This window comes from Betta splendens, chromosome 3, assembly GCF_900634795.4.
Source record: "Betta splendens chromosome 3, fBetSpl5.4, whole genome shotgun sequence".
NCBI lineage: Eukaryota > Metazoa > Chordata > Actinopteri > Anabantiformes > Osphronemidae > Betta > Betta splendens.
Genome location: NC_040883.2, coordinates 15669467 through 15694702, shown reverse-complemented (window position 1 = coordinate 15694702; position 25236 = coordinate 15669467). Strand labels below are relative to the sequence as shown.

General features: G+C 44.4%; 1 protein-coding gene and 1 long non-coding RNA gene across 9 annotated transcripts in view; one reads left to right on the top strand and one right to left on the bottom strand.

Moving 5' to 3' along the window:
* LOC114852596 (uncharacterized) overlaps positions 1–25236 on the top strand; it is a 136050-nt gene that overhangs the window by 22064 nt on the left and 88750 nt on the right. For 6 of the 8 annotated variants that reach the window (XR_008694100.1, XR_008694099.1, XR_008694101.1 and 3 more), the window contains exons 3-4: positions 13780–13890; positions 22567–22702. This is a non-coding gene — a long non-coding RNA (uncharacterized LOC114852596). Of the gene's footprint in view, positions 1–13779; positions 13891–22566; positions 23862–25236 lie in introns of those variants that run through there. The other 2 variants (XR_003785410.2, XR_003785411.2) reach the window with 1 other exon arrangement.
* Positions 1658–25236, bottom strand: lmo1 (LIM domain only 1). The gene is made up of 4 exons (XM_029145110.3): positions 24399–25236; positions 10953–11166; positions 4298–4423; positions 1658–3004 (listed from the first exon to the last, which is right to left on the bottom strand). The coding sequence occupies exons 1-4, from the start codon at positions 24418–24420 to the stop codon at positions 2899–2901; spliced, it is 468 nt and encodes a 155-aa protein (XP_029000943.1). The 5' UTR covers positions 24421–25236; the 3' UTR covers positions 1658–2898.

Below are 25236 nucleotides of genomic sequence, written 5' to 3'. Positions count from 1 at the left end.
GAACACAGAGGAGGTTGGAGAATTCACAAACTTGAGTCATAACAGCGCAACATTTGGTGCTTAAGAACTTCTCCACCAACCCAAGCAGATGGGGCTGCCAGGCTGCAGTGCATGTGTATTTATGTGTGTGAGCATGTCTCTGAGTCCTGCTTTGTCATTCTGACTGAGTCCGTGTATATCTTAATAGTATCTGCCAGCATTAGTTTTACTATAGGATTATTATTTAAATGTGCACTGTAGGTATGTACACTAATTACATGTGTACGTGTGAACGGCAAAGACAAACCTGTGACTGTGTGTGTGTGTGTGTGTGTGTGTGAGAATTTACAGCTGGGGACAATGTTCCCGGTGAGGTGTTTTCTTCATTATTTCTCTGGAAAATGAGCAATCAGCCATATTGCACGGAGCCTGATTGTTTCCTCCTGTAAATCAATCCACGAACTGCAATTAAAATGTTCTCTTATGTGGTATAATTGATGTCTACCTAATCCTTTATTTGCACACCTGCCGGTGAGTCTGAATTTTTAATGAATTCCTAATTAATGCTCTTTGCACACTTGATTTATGTGTTAGCAAATTATATTGCTGTTCTGTGTCCTGCTGGTTGGAAAGTGCCTACAGTATGTCGCACCTGGGTTGAATCTGAAGTTTGGCTGCTTTCTCCAAAGAGGAAGGAGAACGTATTGTGTTAAATATTAGTTAGTTTAGGCGTTCCTTTCTCCAGATAGAATGTTTTTATGCTGCTTCGCTGTATGTGGGGTCTTTGTATCAAACCCACACAAACTGCAGACGACTAACATTTATTGAACAGTTGCACAGGTGGGCCTGACATGCATGGTTTTAGCAAAGGTTTGATCTCGACCTCATACTGGGATTTGATCTTTGAGGATTCCATTGCTTGTAGTACATTGTGCACTGGGGAGAAAACATGTACTCAATGCTGTACAGTATGTAGACCTATGTATGATGTTACAGCATCGCACTAAATCAAAGATTGGGGTCTGATGTGTCAATTAAAGTATGAGGTCTGGTAACATGATGTTAGTTTAGGCCTAGACATGCTTATGTTCTTTTCAATTCATGTGATCTGATCTTTGTGTTTCTTTTTGTCAGTTTACATTATGCTAATGAACCTGAAAAGAAAGGTGCATTAAAATAATCATGTTTGTTTCTTTCTGATAAATTGATGTTGTTTGAATAGTAGCTCTAGTGTTTTAATTGTAACCCAAAGCAGCATTAACAGTTTATGTCAAATTAATTTGAACCCAAAATACATAAACTAGATCTGAAATGATTAATTGATCTGTAGAGTGACCGAGAACTAATCAGCAACTACTGCAATAATTAGCTGTCTTTACCATTTGCTAGGGTTCGCTCAATCAGTGTGTGGTCTATAGATAAGACAAATAGTTTAAAGATTTCACCTTGGGTCTGAAAAACTGGGATAGGGTTTGTTTCACATAGTTACTTTAGTGTTTTACACATTGAAGCAAATTAATCGACAATATAAACAGCAGATGTCATTTAAAAAAAATACTTGTTGGTATTTGCCCTTGAATAAATGAACTAGTTGGAGAATAACTGCACTTGCTAAAAATGCAGCATGTTGTGTCAGAACTGTCACACTTTGTCTTTTAGTCAATAAAAGCCAGTGAAATCGGAGGAACTGTTTAATATTTGGGGAACAAGTAACAGGTACACATTCTGCTGCCATATCACCCACATCATGTTATTTGCAACAAATGATCTTCAGTATTTTTACCCAGTGTTTTTTTTCTGATTTAGGGATTGAGTAGCCATTGTCAAAATCAAAATAATTACATAATTAATTCATACAACTACATGGAATAAGCAAAGCAACTGACATTATCATGAATATCACTTGAAAATCGCTGAATATGTGACAGCTCCACCAGACTTTGTATATTGTTTTCTCTTGCTGCGTGAATCAGATATAACCTCATCAGATAAACACAGTGTCACGCAGCTCCATTAACAGAGTCTTCTGGGAAAAGGACTTTTTAATACAGCTCTGCACCTCTGTTGCTGATGAGTTTGAATGAGCTCAAACTCAATGAGCATTTATTTTCGCTCTAATTTATTTGCTGTTGCATTTCATTTCCAGGCCAATTCACCCTCCTAATCAGATGGCAATTAGCGAAGCATGAATCACAGAGAGCAGCTCAGCTTAACGCACTCCCTTTCATGACACCTGCACGTTCACAACAACACAGTTTGGAGAAGCATTCTTTTATTCCAAATAAAATCTCGGTTAGTCCATATTAAACAGCATTTCTGTTTCCATCAGATTCCTGCAAAACGTAATAAAACTTCTTTCGTTGCATCATGTTTTAAATAAGGTCTTCAAATATATTTTCTCTCGCGAGGCTTTTTATAGCGCTGCAGTGTTTGGAGACATGATTACATACCAACACATGGGCCAAGCTCCTCAACAACTTTGGTTTTGGTACAAGAGAAAAAAACTCACTATCAACATTTAAGAATCTTTAATTCACACTAGTAATAAAATTGCATTACATTTCATAAAATAAATGTTCCAGTTTATATATACAGAGAAAACAGACTGTACATACCCTCCAGTGAACCATTTCTAAAATGAAAGAAAACAAACCTGAAACAAATTTCACAAAACATACAAGCAATACAGTGCTCAGCTAAGCAGGCACAACTGTACATCCAAATTTGTAACTGCTCAGTGTTGGGGTGTGGGAGGGGCAAAAAGTTGAACATTTACAATAGAGTCCTTGGGGACTGATAAAGGGGTTTTTAAAAAGTATTGCAGGCAAGCAGACAGACGCTTGTCTTTATCCAAGTGCAGCAGAACATCCATGTCGTGTGTAAAGTGTGGAGCCAGTCGTTGCTGCCATGGGCTTCCAACTATTGAACCTGTGTCTCAAAGCTCCCGTTCAGCTGGCCCTCCTCATAGTCCATTTGACACAAAATCATGTTGTTTTTTAGGAAAAACTTGTCCCCCACGCAAAACCTGTTGGCAGACAGAAGCACACAAAAGGCCGGAGCGTTGTTAAAAACACAAAGGCGATTAGCGTTGGCGCCAGGACAAAGTGGCGCGTGTGTGTTTTCCACTCGGCTCTGTCTCATCTGACAGCGCCGCCGCCGCCGCCGCTCTCAAGATCAGCAGGTAGCGGTTCGGTTTAATTGCGCTCGAGACGCTTCACCTGACGCACGCCGGCGCCGCGCCTCGTCGCATTCAAAGCCGCCTTTGACGGTCACCGTAAATGTGCGGCTTCAAATAAAGAGCGGATTAAAACGCGGGCGCTTGAAAGCGAGCGGGCGGGCGGGCGCCGGCGCTCGGTGAAAGGCCGGTCAGCTCTGCTCGGCCCGACACGGAGGCGCTGGCGCCACCGGAGTTTCCAGGGAAACTCTGCCACAGGGTTAGTTATTCACACACCAGTTTGGTTCCAGTGCCGCAGAATGTTTTCCCTCCAAAGTCTCAAAGTCAATTGACGAGGGAAAACAACACACAGCAGCCTGTCCCACTGATGTTCTTCTCTGTGCAGCTGTTTGTTTGTGTGACACAGTGGAGACGGCTCCATAATGCGACTGAAGGGGAGTGAAGATAAGAATATAGCCGAGCATAGCTGGGCTTTAGTAATGTGCCAGGCTGGTAAAACAGTCACGGCCATGGCAATTCTGTGCCAGATGAGTCCTGGCTTGGTGTCTGCCAGCTGAAAGGAGAGGCTGCAGTCATAATTCCCTTACAGCAGGTGTTCACTATGGTAACTGAATCTGGCCTGCAGAAGGTTAATGGGCTTGTGCTGTGTGGAAGAACAGGGTCACAGCACCCCTGACAAGCATGCAAAGGGCGTTCTGCTCCCAGAGTGGTGCCATTACTGACAATGTATTAATGGAGAAAAAAAAAGCAATATTTGGCTATGTCATCTTTTATGTACATCACACCATACGCTCGGTGCTGGCGCCAGTTGTGTTATCGCTAAGGCAACGGCGCTGCACATCAGCGCAGGTTATGAAGTGACACCTCTGGAGGACTTTATTTTGGTGGCTCCTATAGCTTTCAAGAACAAGACCTAATTTTACATGTGCGTCTTAAAAGATTTACAGATGTAGACGCAAACGAGGGCAGGCCGCCGGCAGCGCGCGACAATAGGAAATAATTAGCAGGGCAGCGCGAATGCTCTGTAACACACAGCTTTCTATTCAGGTGTTAAAACTGGTGCGCTCTAAGAATATTTAAGCTATTGGCCATCTTTTAAATAAAAACGCAGTGTTGTTGTGCAGTTCTGATCCGCGTTCTTACCTCTGGTTACAAAGCTGACAGGCAAAACAGTCCAAATGGTAAACATTATCTCTGGCTCTCATCACCATTTCAAAGGCTGGGATCAGTTTACTGCAGGCAGCGCAGTTCCCCGTTGTACCAAAGAGCCTGGAAGACAGAGAGCACAGGCAGAGATTAACCCACCTTCTCTTTACCTTGATGCAATAAAAGAGCAAACAAAAAAAAAATAAAAAAATAACGCACTGACAGCGGGAACAATAGCGACGGAGCGCTGTGATGGAAGGAGAAGTGGGGCGGAATGGAACGGCGTCGAAGGTAAAGCACAAATCTTTCCTGGCACCCGCTCGGTATTTTTGTTAATGAGAGTTACAAACATAGATCTTAATTCCTGGCTAATGATCTAATTAAAATAATCACATGGTTTTAATCTTCTTCAAAGAACCCCCCCCCCCCCCCTTGCACTTTGCGAAAGCAGTGAAAACAGATCTGAGGCAAACGGAGCCGTTGAAAGTTTTCAAAAGTGAAATACCTAATGAGTCTATGTTCAACCAAAGCCAGCTGGATTTCTACACGAGAGGCTGCGTTCTGTAATGTACTCCTGAGTTCAAAAAGATTTCTGTTACAAGGATCCACGCTCGATCCTCATTCTTTATTTTTCCGCCTTCCTCCTTTCATTCAGAGGCGAGCCTGAGAAAATGACGAGAGATGTAACCTTGAAGAGCCAACTAAATGTTTCACAGCGAACGGGCTCGGCGCTGGAGCCTCGCCGCTGCTTGTTTAGGCTTATTAAATAAAAGCCCAATGATAAAGGTCACAAACAGAGCAAGGAGGCACTGGTGTAGATCTCGTCTCCTCCTCAAAGCAAAGGAGCCCAAAGTGCTTTCCGCGCTCAGATTTACATTTTCATTTTCCAAGCCCCTGCTCTTGTGTTTAATTTGGAGATTCTGAGGCACAGATAGATTTATATATTCTGCAGCGGTAAAAGAACCGTTTCGCAGCTTTGCAAGAGGGGATAAGGCAACAGCAGATTGCCATTCCCGCAGTACTGTATGTTAAACACTTTCCTCCAAACTTGTAGGGCTCAGACAGAGGAGTCACACTGTTGATATTCTGCCTGGTTTATGCTGGTCCCATTCACTTGCTTTCACCTTGTTAAAGAAAACGTCTATCCAGCAGCCCTGCTTCTAATTAGGGGCCACTGCCCCAGAGGAGCAGGAGAGGCAGACACAGAGGTAGAAAGGCTGTTATGTTCCATTAAAGGGATTCACAGGGTGTTAAGCAGAGACATTGTTACAACCGGTTACTGTTTCAGGAAAAACTGAATGTTCTCATACTGTAGACATCTGCCACCCACAGGGCACTCACGAAGATCTTTTTTCTTCACAGATGCATTTAGACAAAACTGTTTTTGCTTATCCAGGAAACAGTTCTCTCAAATTCAGCCTGAATACAAAATGGACCCAATATCAGCTCTGTGGAAACAGACTAACGTTTTGAAGGCAATCACTCGTTTAAAGAAATTTACTGGCAACTCGTCTGAAGAGTAGGTTTAGTTGACTCCTCTTTTTTTGTCTGCCATTCACCAAAAGCGATTTCCCCCCCCCATTGGATACACACACTTTTGCGTCATTGTGACAGCTGAGTGTCAGGTAATGCTACAGGTTTCATCACACACCCAAGCTGCTGCTGCCGCACTGAGGAGGTCACACGTCTTTTGCTCTCCCTTGGGGGAAACGAGGCTATAAGAGAGCCTGGGTCACTTACAGCGACTGACATACACACACACACACCTATAACAGCTCGTAGGATTATTCTAACCCATCTCCATTACACCCCGCTGGGCTGTGGACATGGTGCTCACTTGATACACAGCGCTTGTGAAAACGCCTAGTAGGGAAGCCCGGGTGGCTGCTGACACCAAGCTCTACCTTCAGTCAGAGGATTGTGTGAAGTCACTGTGTAGTTTTTACCCATGTGTCTATCCTCAGCCAACCAATAATGTAGATATTATAGATAAAAGCCAGTTTCCTGCAGGACCTGTTACATACATACAGGATGAAAACAGCTTTGTAGTCCAACATCTTAACATTATCAGCTATAAATCCTCTTTATTATGTTTGCTTCCTCTGCAGAATGAAAACAGATCAATCCTGTATTTTCACTTTATTTTGTAAGTTAGTGGGATTTCATGCATCAAATTTAATTAGTGGTGTCAAATATTTTTTTTTATTTACTCATACTCAGTGTTTTAAGTCTCTTTAGCATTGAATAAGTGGTTGCAACAAGCAAATGGTGCTAAAGTACAATGCTTCACGTACTGTAATGTTCTATAGGTTCATGTTTAGACGTGTGATGATTGTTTCTATGGCGTTGCACTAACATAGGCAGAAATGTAGAATAACAAGCATCGGCGTAACACAAAGAGTTAAATGTAAAAATGGCATCAGATATGCCTGCTCACAGTTTTTCAAGTAATAATTAATGTGTCTGGGTTATAGCGTGGCATCAACATACGGCTTAATTGAGCTCCTTGTGCTAAGAGGAGATTACAGCCTGAGATAATTGTTCAAACACATTACACTCTTCTCTTCCTGCCCCCATGAAGCTAAAAGCAATCAGAGTTGAACCGCCGCTGCAGAAACCTCTGCATAACAGCGGAAGGGCTGCTGCGTCTGGTGAGGAATAAACGGTTCACACCAAAAAGTGATCAGAAGGCAAATTAAAAGGTCAAGAGATTTGACGTCAACTGTGAAAATGCAGCATACTGTACAGCATTATCACAAACATGATGTCATGATAAAAAAGGGGATTAGGCCCGATTAGGTCCAGCCAGCACATGAAAAGTATAGACAACACTAATATCTGCATAGGTGATGTCACAGTATGTGGAATATACAGTACAGGCTGCAGTATTTCTCCCCTTTATTAGTTGACAGGCTCCACAGCGCTGAAACAGTGCCTTGAAAGAACATAACTTTTGAATTACCTTACACATTAATTCACTTCATTTACAATGGCCTCTTTGTTTGAATAGACTATTTTCTGCTGAAATCCCACATATTGTTCTGACACATGTCCTGCATTGTAGGAGTGCAGTGGCTCATGCACTTCAATTTCCCTGGTCATTTGGATTAAATAAATCAATATTCTCAAAAGGAAGGTGTGGAATAAAAATCCAACATCAAAACAGCCTTTTCAACTATTTCTATTTAAATACAGTTTGAGCGGCGAGTTTCTGGAGTCCGTGGGAGTATTGGTTATGACTTCTCATAACAAATTGAGCCCATCAGGTTTTGTCAATCAATCATCTACATTGTAGCAGGGTCTGAAGCATAAAAAGTCCACAGGCTCCTCTGTGGTTCATTTAAATGGGTCAGGGGGTTAGAAGAGCTGATTTGGATTGCTCCCCACAACCTGTTAGGCATTCTGGTGTGGGTTTCAGCATAATGCGGTATAAAGTGAAAGCAGACCAGCTATTTATTGGAGGAGTGTGTGAACTTTTGCATTTCATCATCATCTGTGTTCACATGTGCGGCGTTGAAAATGTTGAAAAGTAGTTGCGAGTACAAGCACAGCATTTAAACACGTAGAAGGCTCAGAAATACCGAATGATTATGATATTAGAAAGTGCAGATTTTAGAATGGGAAACTGAAAACACTTATTATCAATATAATAATAATAATAAATAAGAATGGATATATTCAATGAATGAATCATTTGAATTGCATACATACTCCTGAATGGATGGTAAAGTGGACGTGGTGTTTTTTTTTTGTTTGTTTTTTTTTTTAATTTAATTTGCTATAACACAAGTCGGTCTAATTCTAGAGCTAACAGAGCTACAGTAGAGCTGAGCTGTAGGAGTAACAGTACTGGCAGGTCTTGCTGTCTATCCCCTGCTTCCTATAGCCTTCCACACATGGGAACATCCATACCCTGCACGACTTGAAAGGGCTCCTGTTTTGTAGCAAACCTTAACTGTGTGCTGATGTGAGTTGCTGCGAGCAGAGTTGGACGGCAGGAATGTAAAGAAGCTCAGTTCTCCTTGCGCTGTTATTGAGTTATTACAATGGGTCTTTAGAGAAAAGAGGGCCTTCTTTAGTTCTTTCAACTTGCTGCTTTGCTAACTTCAAACCCTTAAAGCTCCTACAGTGCATCATCTGCCTCTCTGAATTGCTTCTCTCAGATTGGGCTGTGGCTCTTGAAGTTTTCTACCTGTTCTCTGAGCTCTCTGAGACTTTCCTGCCTGCACAGGGTTTGTCAGATTTCATAAAAGGGAAAGCTGTTAATGCATGCATTGCATGTTCTGACCTTCCCCAGCAGTGTCATTTTGAAAGCGTAAACCTTTCTGTTCAGATCTATCTTGCCCAGAGAAGAAGAGCAACTGTTGTACTGTAGGAGGAGAGCCATTGTTTTACTAAACTCAAGTAGTAAAGAGAGGACAGATTTGAAAAACAGTCACATCCAGATGGGCACTATCATCTTCCCCCCACTATTTCAATGGTTTGTGGATAACTTATAATGTCCATTATCTTGAAAACGTTTTCCTCTTACAGTTAATTATACCCCATTTTGATAAGTGGATGACTATTATGTCCTCTCTAATATATGAAATAGAAGATTTAATGATTCCAGGCTTCAAGTCCTGATGATCACACCATGACTAGATTGTCAACCCTCTGGTGATGTCTTATGATCCTGCACTGTGGACGTATGAAACGCTTAAATAATCTGTTCTCCTTCATAAAGAGACAATGTGGTCAAGACTCAGGGGAGTGAACACAGGGAGACTGGAAACTGGACTTGTGGTGGATGTAATGGTTTGGAGGGCAGGTGAGGACACTGGTTCAGACTGCGTGTGGATTTCGGTGTTTGTGTGCTGAAGTGTAACATTGCAGAAAGCGTGAGTGCATTCAATAAGTTGCTAATGCCACTGAAGGACAATCGCAGATGGAGCTTCTATAATAATTAATGTGAACATGGCAGGATTCCAAACCCTGGGAAATAACCAGTGTGTTTGATCCACCTGCTTGTCTTTAATGAAGTGCAGGAGGCTAATTCAGTGCACAGATTTAACTTCATTACTGCAGGTGAGGGGAGCCTTCGTCTTACTACACAGAAAAGAGGGGATGAAAAGGAAATTGGCGCCGGATGGAGACTGCATCACCTACTTTCAAATACTCTGGTCTCTCAAACTGCCTCTACTCTACACGCAAGGCAAGGTTTTTAATTTGTTCCATAATAGAATTCATCTCAAGCATCTCTAGCCATTAAGTGTTCTGCATTTGTCGCAGGCTGAAGAGCAGGCGAGTGGGATGGATTTCATTAGGCAATCCGGGGCAACAGAGGAGCACTGAAAGCACTCTCCTCCTCTTTCCTTTTTAGTCTTATCATAGTATTCCTAACTCTTGATTTCATATGTCATCCTGCTTCTTCATTCCTTCTCTGACCTCTACTTCTTAGTGGTCTAATATGTGAGAAAGCTTTTCCTTTTGCTTTCTCTGGACCAGTTAGGCACTTATGTCTTGGGGGTTGGGGTTGCTGTCCTTTCCGCAGATGTATTTTACCAAATGAAAGTCTGAGCTTCATCATTTTTGCTTTCTCTTGGTCATTTGGCCATTTATTATTACCTCATCTGCACCATCTGCCCCTTCTGGGTGCAACATCAGGTCCTACTGGACATCTCACTGCATCTTAAAAGCATTAAGTCTGGGTAGGAACTGATGGATGGTAATGGCCTATCTGAGTGTAACGTCCCTAAGCGCCTCTCAAGTGGGCTGCAGGCCTCCTCCAGGTCATAGGAGGAGCTGAGATGAAAGTGAAATGTCATGGAGATCCGTGAGTGAGGTAAAAGGAAAACTGAGCCGATAAAGGTACAGTAGCCTTTCCCTTTTGATTTTAGCAGTCATATACAATAGCGCTGCTCTTTTCAATTTCTCCCGCTCTCGCTCTCTAATTAAACAATAAAGGTATCCGAGCTTAAGTGGGGTTGCAGTAATCTAGATATATGGATGAGGGAGAGACAGGATGGCAGGAGCGGAATGAAGAAAGTGAAAGGGGTGGAGGGTGGGGGGAGTTTTGGGAGAGGGGGCCCGGGGCACTGGCATCCCTAAGTCGGTCCCAGGGGGATCTCCTCTGAGATAAATGGTGGGATCTCATTGCGGTTGTGACTTAACGCCCAGGAAATGGTCATGTTTAATTTAAGGAGCAGATGGCAGGGGGCTGAATAGGGGGTTAGCAACAAGCCTGCCTGCAGGTTTCACGCAGCCTATAGAACGTGTCTCCTCCATGACGGTGTGACCCACCGCTCACGCTGTTTAAACCGCGCTGCTGCATTCGCACCTACACTGATACAGACGCGTGGTGACAGGGTGGTTTGTCCTTCTGCAGCTAACACAAAAGGAGACGCGCTGCTACAAAGACGGCCCACATGGCGCTTCCTTCTGCTCTTTGGTCGGGGGATCCCAAAACACCGCTGACACTAAGTGACGGCCAGCGCCCCGCGCGTTAACGACTGGTCGATTCCGATCGGACGATTCGGAGCCACACAAAGCACGCCCTGTACGCTGAGGTTAAAAGGGACCTTTGTGGTCCCTGCATGGCACGCGGCTCTTTTGAAAGGCATGCATTCGCGTTGGCTGGCAGCGGAGACGGGCGAGTGTGTGTCTTTCTTGCCTCAGGTAGTCCCTGCGACAGAGGATGAGGTTGGCTTTCGTGTAGAGGGTGGAGCCCACCTCCCCCAGGCGGCAGTCACAGCAGGCACATTTCAGACAGTCCTCATGCCAGTATTTGTCCAGGGCCTTGAGCAGGTAGCGGTCTTTAATCTTGCGATTGCAGCCGGCACACCCCTTCTGTTTCCCTTTGGGCTGGACGGAGAGCATCGGCACACCTGTAGTGATAAGGAGACAAACAGCCATGCGTGATTTACGGCCCAGGAACACAAGTGACTTTTCATATTCTCCTCTCGATAAGGCGGCTGCTTCTCGAGGCGTCTAAGCCCGGCCCGGCGCGCTGCTACAGCACGCTGCCTACCTGCTTCATATGCATTAAAGAAAACATTCTTCCATGTAGATAGGCACACAGGTCACATTGGACTACAGAGCCGCGACTTCCTTGTTGCACTGCGAACATGCTGTAATACAAAAGTTACAAGATCACCGGCAGCAGCCTTGAGGAGCGGGAGCATGTGTTGTGTATAGTGGGGATAAAGGACAGCGCGCTCACTTTGCTTACTGTGGTATTTACAGCAGGCTGCGTAGTATGTTAGTTACCTACCATTTCATCAAAGCCCATTTCACTCAACCGTCCACAGCTGTAAAAGCTCCTCATGGGCTTTGTTTGGTATAGATTAACATTAACCTTTTAAAAAGCCTCTGACCACAAAAACGCTGCTACCAGACCCCGGTGAGATATGTTATGGCCTAAGTGCCTTTTAGCATACACTCACTCGCTGTGTTTCATACATACACACACGGGGACACGCACAGACACCGATGCGCACTAACCACAAACACACACACACACACACACACACACACACACACACACACACACACACACACACACACACACACAGTGTTCCCTACTCAGAGCATTACAGCCTTTCCTCCTTTTACACTTATCTGTACTCATGTGTCTGCAACGAGCGAGCCTAAGTTATCAAACTCGCAAATTGCCCTGCTGTCACGCAGGTCCCCTTTAAGTGCACCTTTTAGCCTCCTAAAGGACAAATAAAGTCCATTTAATAACTGCACTAAACACTAATAGTCTATGTGTGGTTGACATTTTCTGTTTGGACTAAAAGCCCCCCTCAGGCCACTGCTGGTACAGAGGCAGGGGCGCGTAGCTCCCCTCCGTAGCACTAACAGGTCTGCCACAGCTGAAAGCACAAGACAACAGCTCTTAAGACACTCTCTCACACACTGAGCTATTGATCCGTCCAAAAGAACACACAGTGGACGCCACTTGCCACTCTACTTTCAAAACACATTTCTCTCTCTCTCCCTGTAAAAAAAAAAAAAAAACCCACACAGGCTGGACACTCGGCGTCGCGGGGGGCTTGGGCAGCGTTTTGTATGTGTGAGTATCTACACAGTAAAGGTCCATTTTAAACACGTTATCCCGAGTTATGTGCAAAATGTCACCGCTTCACTGATGCACTTCAGAGATGCGCAGAGGCACATTTTGTCCAGACCCAACCAACTTTTTTATTTTCTCCTCTACGGCGGCGCGCACGGCCGCAGCTGCGCGCCGTTGAGTGTGAATGGGGTCATTCTGCAGTTAGACCTGCTGTTTGACTGTAACTTCTGCGCTTCGCTCAGTGATAAATACAACCTCGGCTGCTAACGGGGGACCGATTCATTCCGCGCGCTATTTTTCCCGGCTAAGCCTGTCAAGTTTGTTCTCTTTCACAAAAAAAAAACCCTTATAGCGCCTTTCAAAGACGTCCTTTGGAGGAGGAAAGCATATTTCCCCCTGCTCTCTGTCTATCTCACATGTGTGAACACACGCGCGCTCGCATCTGCACACGTAAGTGGGCTCACAAAGCACCTTATTGAATCCAGATTTGCTCTGCAATTTTTGGCTATCCACACATCAATACGTCTATGAATGTAATATAATTAGCAGTTCCCCCTTTAAAAAAGAGGTGAAAGGAATAAGAGCGCTTGTTAGTCAAATTTATGGCTTTAGTTTATGTGTCAGTACGTGCTCCGGTGCTGTTGAGCTGTCTTATTTCTTTATCAGAAGTAGAACTGAGAGGCTAATTGGTCCAGCGCTGGTGATGGGAGCCATCAATTAGTGTTCTGCCTGCCCTGTAGCTCCCTCACCTCCCTCGCTCCCCGAAACAGTCCTCTTGAAGTTGGCACATTAGGATCACAAAACCTGCTATAAATACCAATGTTCAGTGTAAATGAAGCTAAAAAGCTTCAAATTCAAGCCACACTGAATAAGGGCGGACTCCTCTACCTGCATCATTTCATGGCTTGTTAGGGGAGCTCTCTGCAGGTATGCCAACAGTGCTCGGCTGACAGGCTTCTACAGAACTAAAAACAGTCTTAATGAGGAGAGAGAGTATTTGTCTGCTGTGTGTGTGTGTGTGTGCGTGTGTGTGTGAGTGAGCGTGTGTTTCATTGCTGGTGGAAAGAAAAAGAAAGGAGTTGCTCCAATTCCCTTGAGGATCACAAAAATCTTTAATTTGCCTTTTATGACACCTAATTAGTTATTCTACTCAAAATCTTTGCTTTAAATAAGAGAACTAATTATACAAAAAGGTCGCTCCTCCACCTCCAGAGAACCATTCGTAATTGGTTGAGACCACCACCCGCCACGCACTCTTCAAACATGTCACGTGTGTGTTTTACATCACATTTGAAAAGGCCAAAGCTTAACCTATCTTGGAATTACCGCGCGCCGCCCACCCTCTGTTTTAAATGCGCGCTTTGTTAAAAAAAAAAAAAAAGCCCTGTTCCACATCATCAAAGTGACAACACTCTCTTTGCAGCTCGGGCTCCATGTTTGCAGTCACCGTAGCGTCTACGTCTTCCTGCATATGTCCTACTTCTTCAGGCCTGGGTGTAAAAGAGACGTCTCGGCGCTGCCTACCAGGAAACCGGTGAGCACATTCAATCGATGCCTCCTTCTTGAAGCCATCGCAGGAAGCAAACACGGGTTTGATGTCTTCCACTAAAGCCGAGTCTGGAAAACGGCTTTAACAGTAGTGTAGCGCACACAAGCTCAAACCTCCTAAACAAAAAGATTTGACAGAAAAAAATGATTGTATAAAGTAAATGTCTTTTCAATTCCCTTAATGCCAGGAGACATTTTCTTGCACCTGTCACCGCTCCCAGCACTCTGTCAAACTGTGGTGTAGAACAGAACTCCCATGCTTACCACCTCCCAGAAAGAAAAGCTGCATTATGAAAGGAGGCAGCAGACTAGGAGGCAGCCTCCACTTAATCCAATCCATTTAACAGATACAAGTGCCACTGACCTTCCAGCGTCATTTGATGTCACCAAAAGCATGCCTCTCCACATGACGATTCATTCTCCAACAAGGGCTGCGTTTTAGCCCTCAAAGTGGGAACAGAGCACTTGCCCTGCCAAATATCCTTCCTGAGAAGGAATTTAATTTGCCATTAGTGCTGTGTGTAAAGGCTCTGTCATCTCGCTCTTCTTACATCCATCTACTTTCTTAAAGATTGTATCTTTCAAGACTATGTACAGTTAGTTTTTCTCAGCCCAGGCTGTCTGTCAGAGCATGTATTTTCCATTATAGAGATAGCATCCGATTTCTGTGTTAGCCCATTTAGACTTCCGTCTTTACAGCTATCAAAAGAGAAATCACATCAGTCTGCAAACTATTTTTGATATATTTAAGGTTTTAAAGGAAAATATGCTGTTTGGAGCACTCAGGGAAGTGTCTGAAAGTGAAATAATATAATTATCACATAGACATGGCCCACATTTCCTCAATCTGGACAGGAATGCGAGAGTGAAGATGACTTGCCCTCAATTCTCTCTTCCTGTCTTTATTATGAAAACCTGCGTTTTTTTATGAACACATAGGCACGTGCATGTAAAACGGTAAAGATACTGACCCATAAGGCCCTATCAGATACCCTTCAGTCTGCTAATACAGGCAGGATCCCAGCGGAGCTGTTCTTAGGGCCACTCAGCTCTAATGCTAGTGCAGTTCCACCTGATTCTGTGTTTTGTTAAATGCCTCTTGATCAATTAAAAGCACTGACGCCATGGTGTGTTGCAGACTTGGCTGCTTCAGGGGGGAGGTAAAGGAGAATCACTCAGCCTTCCTGACACATGAGGTGGCCTTTCAAGGAGGTGGAAGCAGGCCCTGGGTGGGCCTCCTTCAGAGGCCCCCATAATTCTCCAACTGGTAGCTGCAGCAACTAAGAGCGTTAACTACCGGCTTAGTGAATACACAGAGAGGGTGATCTGGGAAATTGGATGCTGCGTCACCAAACCCTGCATTTAACTGGATTTGTCCTCATCAACTCTTAATTGGAGACATCAACCAGACGTCTATAAATATATAAACAGTTGGATGTCATTATATTGTTTTATATTTGTAGTGTATTAGGCAAACTCTTAGACAGTCTCTGGGCTTTAAACCCAACTCCTTTATGTGACCACAGTAAATACTGTGACCATGGCGATCCCAAATAAAGCCTGTCCCTGGGCCAAGGTGTCGCCACTGAGGTTAATGGGGATCTCATGCAGATGTCTTGCCATTGTGCGCATGAATCAGCCCCTTTCATTCAGCTTCCGTCATCGTTGTAATTGAGCCCACAGACGCGTCTCTCTATTGCCAAGACAAAATACAAGACATCTGGTAATAACATCAGCTGCGAAGCAGTGTATTCTGAATGATAAGGAAACTAAAGTCCACTGTTTCAGTGTCTGATTCATGTTTTTTTATCCTTCATAGTAGCATATGCAAGGATTAATAGAAAAGACACTGTCTCTGTCAAATTAGGTAGGTTCCTAAAAGGCCCAAGTCAATATTACATTTCATCCTGTGTTTTTTTTATTTTTTTATTTTTATGGTTCGCTGTAAGAGCCTTTTTACAGTATGTTACTGTACAACAAGCTACATTTCCAGATGGTTGTGTATGAATGCTGGGGTCTGTGAGGTGATTTCTGGGACTGTATTCATGCTATGATTATGACATAATTAACACCCACAGTAAGTGGGAGAGAAAGCAGACAGGGCTAGTGCGAATGAGGAGGGGACTGTTCATTAACAAGATGCACTCTCTCAAACTTTGCAGCTTGCTGCGGCTAATAAGCCCCGGTGAAACGGAGCCCAGCCGTCCCTTGCATTGACCCTGGCACTGCCCAGGATAAGGGAGGGTTTTGTCTCCTGGAATAATTGCTCTTTTCACATGTTACAAGTGTCCTGACCCTCACGGTCGGCAGCCACTTTCCCTACCATAATTACTCCTGATCCGCTCCAAATGAGTCAGCCGCATTAGGGCTGCAATAACACTGGCCCAGCTTCAAGCGCGGCATGGGGAGTCTCAGCAGAGCAGCCTGGAACAGGACTGCCTTTTCTCCCAGCCCACGGTCATTTCCATCACGTCAGAGGTGCATTTCTTACACTTGAAGTCAGCACGAAGGCCCTGGGCCTTTTTCTGAGGCTTACAGAAGGCATTGTTAGCTCCTGGTGCTCACTCCTCACTGTGGTTTGGCTGCAGACTCCATCCCAATTAACGGAAAACTTCATTAGAGTGTTTTTTTTTCCACACTTTTCAGCCCCTTATTATTTTTAATTTATTCACATGGGGTTAATTAAAAGAAATGTATCACAGAGATATGCAACAGCTTTCTAATTAAATTCATTGCAGCTTTTTTTAAAGACATGAAACTGGCAGAGTTTCCAAATTATTACAGAAGGCGACTTGTTCCAACACTTGGTTTCTCAGTAGTAGGGTGAGATTAGAGCTCTGCAAGGTAAACTGTCAACGCCGGAAAGAGAGCGGAAGATGGAGCAGGAAAACGAGCGCGAGGGGGGGAAAAAAGATGAATGAGGAAGAGGAGACACAAACATACAAGGTTTTATCATGCAGGGTTACCCCAAATAAACCCGCCAGAGCATTAAAGACCGTCAGTGTTGACAGTGCAAAGGGGGGATTTGGTAATCAAATGTTGGGCTTTGTTGGCGGTGTCTGGATTTTAGTTGCAATGTGCAATTTTCTGCAATTTCTCCATTTGGGAAGCTGAATGCGCCTTCTTCTTCTACCCTCATATAGTCGGTAGGAGGCATATAAGAGCAGACTGCATTTTCCCCATACGTCCATGTTTGCAACGAACTGAAGAAAACATCCGTTGATGCTCAACTTTTTAAACATTCATAGAACAGGTAAAATTATCTGCCACTTTGTGATTCCAAAATAAAAAGAAAGCTCAAACCATTAGGCCTGTCACTGCCACTTTCCGCTATCCGGAACCGAATAATGCACAAACACTTTTTAGTCCACATTAAAAATGCATTTGGAAAGGAACAAATGTAGCCCCTCTAAAGTTTGTGTCACTCACGAGGTCAGGAAGTGATGTACAAAATCCTCACCACTCCCCAGCAATTACCGCACACTTATTATTTCAAAGGATATGCCAGGAGACAGGTGTGCCATTCAGGGTCCGGTGTGTTGAAAATGGAAGGGAAGGAGGAACACCATACTGCGGTGCACTGTGTGAGACTCTTTAATCTTGAATAATGCAAATTCCCCACAGGGGGCAGTTATTTGGCAGCACAGACCTCTAATGTCATTCAAGTAGCTATTCTCCCACCTGATGGGGTAAATAATGAGCGAGGTTGCTTGGGTGCACGGTTGGGGAAGAGGTCTTGGTGAAGATTAGGCGTGGTGTCACGTGGGACGGTAAACTAGGCGCTCTTGTGCTGTACAGCTCGTTCTGAAGCCCTGGAGAGCGACGCCGCCGATGATGTCAGCTGATGTGTGATCGCGAAACGCTTTCCTTTTAATGAATTCCTTTTATATTGCCTCATTATATAAAGACTGCCCCCTTTCCTCAAGGAGTAATTCTTGTTACTGACTACAATCAAGTGACAATTCAGCTGGTCAATTGAAATGAAATAACAGTAAATGAAAAGAGGTGTGATTGGAATGGGGGTTGGGGGTTGGGGGGGTCAAGCAACTAGTTTCTGTTGAGTTCACTGGATGGCTGCTGTCATTTACCAATGAATTTTGCACCCATCATAGTTAAGCACTAATTGAATCGACAACTTCAGTGTCCAAAACCCTATTTACTAGCGTTAAGAGGCAAACACCTGGCCCCTTCTGAATCAGGCCTTAATTCGCTCTTTAAGATTTGATTTAGTGAAGGTCATCCAGCGAGAGATTACTGGCTCTTATTTAAGAGAAAGCACCCCAGGCTTTTCTATTTACCACCACCACCACCACAGCTGCTGTACCTCCAAGTGTGAAGTCGCTGTCCTCATTTCTCCCTGGATTGTCGTACTTAAAAGTTGTTCTAAGGAGGCTTTAATTTGGTTGTTTTTGACCCAAATAAGTCATGTGATAGTTTGCTTTTGCCATAAATAACCAAGTAAAGGTCATTTCACGGTGTGTAGAAGATGCTTTCCGAATCACAGGCTTCCAAAAGCAGTTGTGTTGAATGTCCTCTCCCCGTGTGTTAACTCCTGTGTTATTACACTCAACAGTGATCATGCAGTTCACAACATGCATGTAATTTAGAGGAAGGGGCACACGCGATTTAACACTCAACATCCAGAAAACTCAACACAGCGATGGGAATTTAAGTTTAAAAGCCCCACTAGCAGCCCCTAGAGGCTGTGCTCCTCCTCCTCAGTTCCCTTCAAGAACAAAGTGTTGGTTTTCTTTTTTAACTGACCAACCAAAAGTGCTTTTCCTCAGAGGCACACGCTCACACAAGCAGGGCGAGAAGGAACACATTGAAACACTCAGCAACAATGATCGGGGCTTTGGCAAATGGGAAGTGTGACATGGGCAAGACTTCCTGTTGGCACCGGGATGTGCAGTGTACAGGGGACACAACAGGCTGGTCCCGCAGCTGAAGCCCCCAAAGAGGAGTTTCCATCAAAAGCTAGCGTAGCGGAGTTCACATCTCAAAACACACGCACACAGTTTAGCTGCGGCTTCCTCCCCAGCACTTATAAACGCACAGTAGCCGCTAGAGCTCCACTCATTAGTAGCACATTGACACATGTAGTAGTCGACATACTGTAAGTCCTGCTTAGTACTGTACAGTATGTGTCTGCACTGGTGGTTGGTTTGTATGCATCAGGTGACGCTATTGATATTGGCTTTAATAGTCCAGTACTAAACACCGAACATACATACTCACATATATTTAGCCGTGGCTTTTTCATTTCAACATATAAGCATCAGGGGAATACTTCATCGCGGATTAAACAAGACTTGAGCAACAACGGTGGACCTGGTTGTTTAAAGGCACGTTAAAGCCTCCTGAGACGTCAGCGCAGTAATGATCTGATATTCAGTTTACACATGAATAATGCACTGGAGTAATCAAATAAACATTCATGTTTATTATGAGCCAAAAATCATTTGAAATATGCTAAATACATCACTATTACACTGAAATAAAAGGAGGGAGGGTTTTGTTTAGCAGAGTATGTGACTAAAGTATATCTTAAAATGTAAATATGACTCTTAATAATCATCAAGCATCAAAAAAGTTATTTGCTAACTTAATGCAGCTTCCTTCCATCAGCCACCGGAGTCAACTAGGCCAGGTACCGGCCGGCAGGCATCACTGGTCGAAGTGTAAGCGTGCACGACCTCATGCAAAGTTGTATCAAATGTTGAGTTGATTTAATTGAGTTCACCAGCTCAGCGCTGCAGTTAAAGTGGGAGAGGCACTGGTCAGCTGGGACCTTCACGGTCATTTACACCTGGCCATTTTCATCCCCCAGCCTCCTCTGCGCCTGCTGTGTTTGTGTGCACGACGCAGGGGAAGCGGGAGGAAGCAAGAACGAATAAAAGCAGATTAGGTTAAAAGCACGCTGGTCGAATGATTGTTTGTTTGTGCTGGTGATAAATTCTGCCACGTCTGGATGAACAGCCTGAACGAAGTCAACTGCTTAATGCTGGGTTGGTCTCTTTAATCAGATGATTATGTTGCTATAATCTAAGGCCAAGGATTTACCCCAACTACACAGTATCAGTGTAACAGGTGACACCGTGGTACCGTGGGGACGATACTGTATATTCTCCTCATCTCAAGCTCTTCCTGTGTGTCATTGCTCTTGTCATCGCTCCTTTTCTTCCTCTGCTAATCTAATGATGACTGAATAAAAACACATTGAGTTCAAGAGAGCAAAGAGTGAGATTTACAGCGTTCGTCAGGATGTCAAACAAGTCGGAGCAGAGGCTGCACAATAGGTAAACAGCAGAATAAATACCTCCACGTGAAAAGGAACGGATGGGATCTCGCAGGGTGTGCGAGCGTGTTTGCAGAGGCATCAGTGTATGAATACTTGTTTCCCACATTAACGTGAGTGTAGTCGGCAGCTTGAGAGAAACAACTTGGCAATAACAAGTTGCACTGAGACCTGCTTCCACCAGGTTCAGACAAATCAATTACAGACTGTACGTAGATCGTATGTGAGAATATTATAAGGCGTATGAGAACAGTAACTTTTTTTGTGTGTCTGCGTTTGTCTCAGATGTGGTCGGTTCCTCTGAGGCGGTTTAAAGAAACAATTCATCACTTGTCAGCATTTTTGGGGGATTTGTAAAAGCCCTCATTGTAACATTTGACTGATGGCTGTAGGCACTTGCGGCTTGTGTGTTCATGTAATTTCAGTGGCACCTCTACATCAGCAACATTCACCATTTTCACACAAAACTCAAGAGCGCACCAGAAATCCTTGTTGATGTAGAAAATAATGATCTGGAGTGATATAAAAACAGAGGGTCAGACTGAATAACACAACAGGGATGGTCCGCTCGCTGTTCTGCAAGTGGTCGCCAGATCTTGTTGTGTGAAAATGAGTATGAAAACATGGCACGCATGTGGCTTCCAGCGATAATAAAAGGGATGCTCTTACAGCTCAAGAGTGCATAATTGAGTTTGTGTGCCATAGTGATGAGTGCAGCCATTTGCATCGAAGGCAGGTGGGCGCTCTCGCTAACACGTGTCTCTTAAGTCTCAATTCAGTCTTTCTGAATTCCACTAAGATTATAGAAAATGATACACATCTCCCGCACTCGTAGATGTGAAATGATCAGCGCCTGATAGGGATCTAGAGGTTTAGTGGTAACAGACGAAATTGTCTCCGCTGAGAATTCCGCGTTCGTAAGATCAGAAACAGATTAGACGGAATTAAACACTCGTAGATGAAAATGGCGTGAATGTGATTTTGTGTTCATCTTTCCTGAGCTTAGCTGAAATGAACAGCGAGCTGGAGCATTGGCACAATGTGGGATGGACACACAAAAGAGAGGACGCCAGCTACACTACGTGTAGAATTAAGTGTTGTAATTATCACAGCCCTTATATCAGACACAAACATACTGCTACTGTTTATGTGTATGCAAATGAATGTTTTCATGCATTAATTGTGCAACATTTTCACCCCCCCACTGCCTCCTGACAGTCTGCGGTAAAGACAAAAATGGAAGGTACAGCCTCAGCATTCACCAAGCACCTTTATTAAAAAAAGGTGGTGACTTAAAAAAATATCAAATGTAGCAATGCATTTGTAATATTGTTCAGGGCCCAGAGCACAAAAACCAGACGTAATTTCAATATTTGAAATGAGCAAGTTTAATTTTGAAGTAAGAGCAAACCAATAAGCTGAGAAAATAGCAAATACAGGGGAGCAAATTGCATTCCTTTGGAAAAGTGAAAAGACTTAAGGAACACATAAAAGTAATCTCCAGCTGGAAATTAGAAATCAACCCTCAGAAACCAAATAAAGAAAAGAAATATTACTGTCCACTTTCTAAATCAATATAACATCGCTACAAGACAGCATTACCATGGTAACACGGTAAAGGATGAAGCAATTCGTATTATTTCAAAATAAAAATCGGGAGCCTGAAGCCTAAGTTTTATTACAGCAGCCGACAGATCACCAGTCTGTATTCATCTGAAGCGTTGCTTTTCAATCACACGTGTTATGAATGTACAGGATGATAACAGGGGCATAAATTAACAGGGAAAGGTAATCAGAATTTTATCAGTAGCTGGAGGATTTTCTTCCGCTCGGGTCTGTAAAGAGTTTACTGATGTTGTGTTAATGTTCAGCGAGCAGCCACTCACTTCCCTCTACAGTTGGTAGGAGGGAGGAGAGAAAATGGCTGAGTTGCTCTTTCCTCTCAAATTAGACACAAATTGGACGCTTCAAAATCGTGGGTTGAAATAAATTGTTGACACGGGACATTTCGGTGCTGCCTTTCATTACTAACGATGACCTGCGTGTTCGGTGGTGTCACAGAGCGGTGCCTGTGTCCATTTACAAGTCCTCCTCCGTGCACCCACACTCCACCAGGTGCTTTACTGGCTGCTGGATTATGAGTTATTGAACGCATCGTGCGAGATTACGGTGATGAGTTTATGTCACGCTGTCAGTGTTATGTGAGATGCCACCAACGTCGCAGCGTCCGCCTTAAAATTTCATGTTACATTTCTAAATCTTAATAAACTGATACGGTGGGAAATGATTCGTGGCGGACAGATTTCCTCAATGGACCGCAGATAAGTGGGCGCAGGGATTCATTTCTCCTTATTGCTTTTGCAGCACAAACTGTCGCGGACTTTTCTGCGGGGAGTCAGAGTTCACCAAGCGTCTGCCAAGCGAGACGGGGCATCGCTTTGTTGCCAAGTAGGACTGCGAGACGAGCCCAGACGCACCGATGCTCCGCTCAACAGGCCACGTAAGACACAGCACACGCGGACCGTGATCGCACACAGGCGCTGGCGTGGCCACCCAGAACTCCCACCCACACCTCCCTCCTCACATACGCACACGTTGTGTTTTTTTGTTTTTTTTTTCTTTTTTGCGCTGGCACTAAGTGGACACATTAGACGAGAAGGTTGAATTGACAAGCCTATAACTTTAGAGCCAATAAACGCCAAGAGGCACCACAGTGAGAGAGACCAGGACCAAGGAGCTCTGTTGACAACCCGGCCAAAACGCTGGGAGCTGCTGGTCGGGCCCAGCAAATAAAGGGTGAAGCTTTTAGGCAATGAGCAGCAGGTGATCTCAGCTTTTCTGCAAGTCCTAATGCTCCTAAAAGCCACTCTCCCTGGTTCTGTAATTGGGCATCAGTAGTTAATGTAGTATTGACTGCATTACATGCTCCTGTGCATCCTTTCCCACTAATGCCATTTGCATCACCTTGTACATTTACCATATTGCTTAGCCAATAACTGTTAAAAGCAATCTGAATCATGAATCATATAGGGAACTTGTAGCTAGACAGACATCCAAAGGAGACAATTTACAGTTGAGTTAATTTGGGTACATTAGCTGCACAACATGAGTTCAGCCAGACAGAGCAATTTATGTCTCTGCCGCAATCCTTTTATTGTTTTTCCTTTTTTTTTTTTGATGTGTAAGTGAAAGGATGCTCTGCTAAGAGATATGAAATATCCATTTTCAGACATAAATAATGGGTTACAAATGCATCCATTACTTTTAAATGAGGAGGAGCCCTGGATAAACTCGAGTGTGCAACACTGTGCTTTGCAAAATGGCACAAAAATCATTTCTTTTGCTTAGTGGAGGTCTGTGCGTGAGAGCAGGTGGTGTGTGTTGTCACACTCTCTCAAAGTAATGTCACAAGAAGGAAAAAACACCAGAGCGCCTCCGTCTCAGCCTGCGTGAACACTACTAATTAATTATTATTAGCATGTTGTATAAATGCATTTAAATGAATATCCTGAGCACCACTTCGAGTGTGATAAAATCACAGCCCATCTCGCTATCAGTTTAGTCCGAAATGGGACGTCATTAGAGGCGAGTTTGATTTAAATTGAAATTAATTAGATTGCCTCACCCATTAACCTAAATACATTGAAATAGATAAGTAATGCAAGTAGGCCTATTTGGACGGAAAGTGAGTGAACGGTGCACGGCGCTATCCATAATTTGCAATCAAGTTAAAAGCACTCTGCTGTCATCTCCCATCCCGTGGTGATGTCAAAGGCTGCCTCGCTAAGTTCACAGACGCGAAAAGCACTTAGAGCAGGAAAGAAAGCGGAGCTACATGCACCGCGGCGTCTGCGGAGTAACCCCAAACTCCGGGTTACGCGTCGAAACGCCACGCACAAAAATGTGCTCGAAATAAACACGCCACTTCCCAACTAAGCTGCAGCCCGGGCTGCGGACGCCTCTTTTGTGTCGGCGCACCCCCCCCCCCCCACACCCCAACTTCGCGTTGCCACAAAGCCGCGGAAATCCGCGTTTCCTCGCGAAAACGCGGAGCCCGTCGCCGCTAAAAGGGGTCGAGAGCGGCGGCGAGCGGAGGCTGCGGGCGCGCGGGGTCCGCGGCGACAGGAAGCACTTAGCGTGGAAAATGTCAGTAGTTTGCCGGGTTAAAGCGTCATGCGGTCGGCGATGCTACTCACCCTCTTCCTTGTCCAACACCATCGTCCTGAGGAACGAGGAGTCCTTCCCCGGGCGATCCGTCCTCGGCTCCAGCAGGCTGCACCGCTCGGTCCGCTCAGAGCGTCTCCTGGAAATGGCTTTGAAACGCGCGGCTGACGAGACTACGCCTCGATAAAGCAGAACCCCGGAAAGATGAATTGCCGTCTGCGCGATTTCTCTTTACCCCCTATCAATAATATTTCATACGCGGAATACGCGATGCGCGCCGCGAGGTCCCCCTATCCGGAGCGAAGTGAAACGCGAATAAATAGCGATCAAGCAGCGTTGGTTGCTCTTGATAAATTCCATGCGAATAAGAAAAGGGCAAAACAATGAAAAGCGATATAAATCTAGTGTCGCCTGTGTGGGAAGTGTGCGCGCACGGACGGATCGGGCGCTCACACTGGACGGCTGAGCTCCGCTCGCTCCTAATATTCTCCCTTTCCCGTTCTCATTTGCTCCGAAACAGTAACTATATTCAAACAAATCCAATTGCAAATCTGACAACTGCTAACAGCGAACTCACGCCGCCTCGCGCTCCCAGTTTGTGTGCCGCGCTCGCCTCTGCTGCTACTGAATAAATGCGCGCAGTTTCCAGAGACCCTCGGATTCCCCTGTTAATTAAATCAATTCATTATGCTCAGATCTGATTAGCAGCCCTTCCCCCCTCTTTGAATCAATTATTCAATACACAAACATAATTGCTTGTGCCAGAGGTGTCTAAGTATTAGCTTATTTAACTCCAAGGACACTAATTACCCCTAGGGCAAGGGAACTTTTCTCATTAATTCTGACAAAACACAAAAGCACAGCTAAGGG

Coding starts and splice junctions, on each gene's coding strand:
- lmo1 (XM_029145110.3), bottom strand. CDS start 24,420: ATGGTGTTGGACAAGGAAGAGG. Junction 11,167..24,398: donor GGTGTTGGACAAGGAAGAGG/GTGAGTAGCATC, acceptor TTATCACTACAG/GTGTGCCGATGCTCTCCGTC. Junction 4,424..10,952: donor TGTCGCAGGGACTACCTGAG/GCAAGAAAGACA, acceptor TCTGTCTTCCAG/GCTCTTTGGTACAACGGGGA.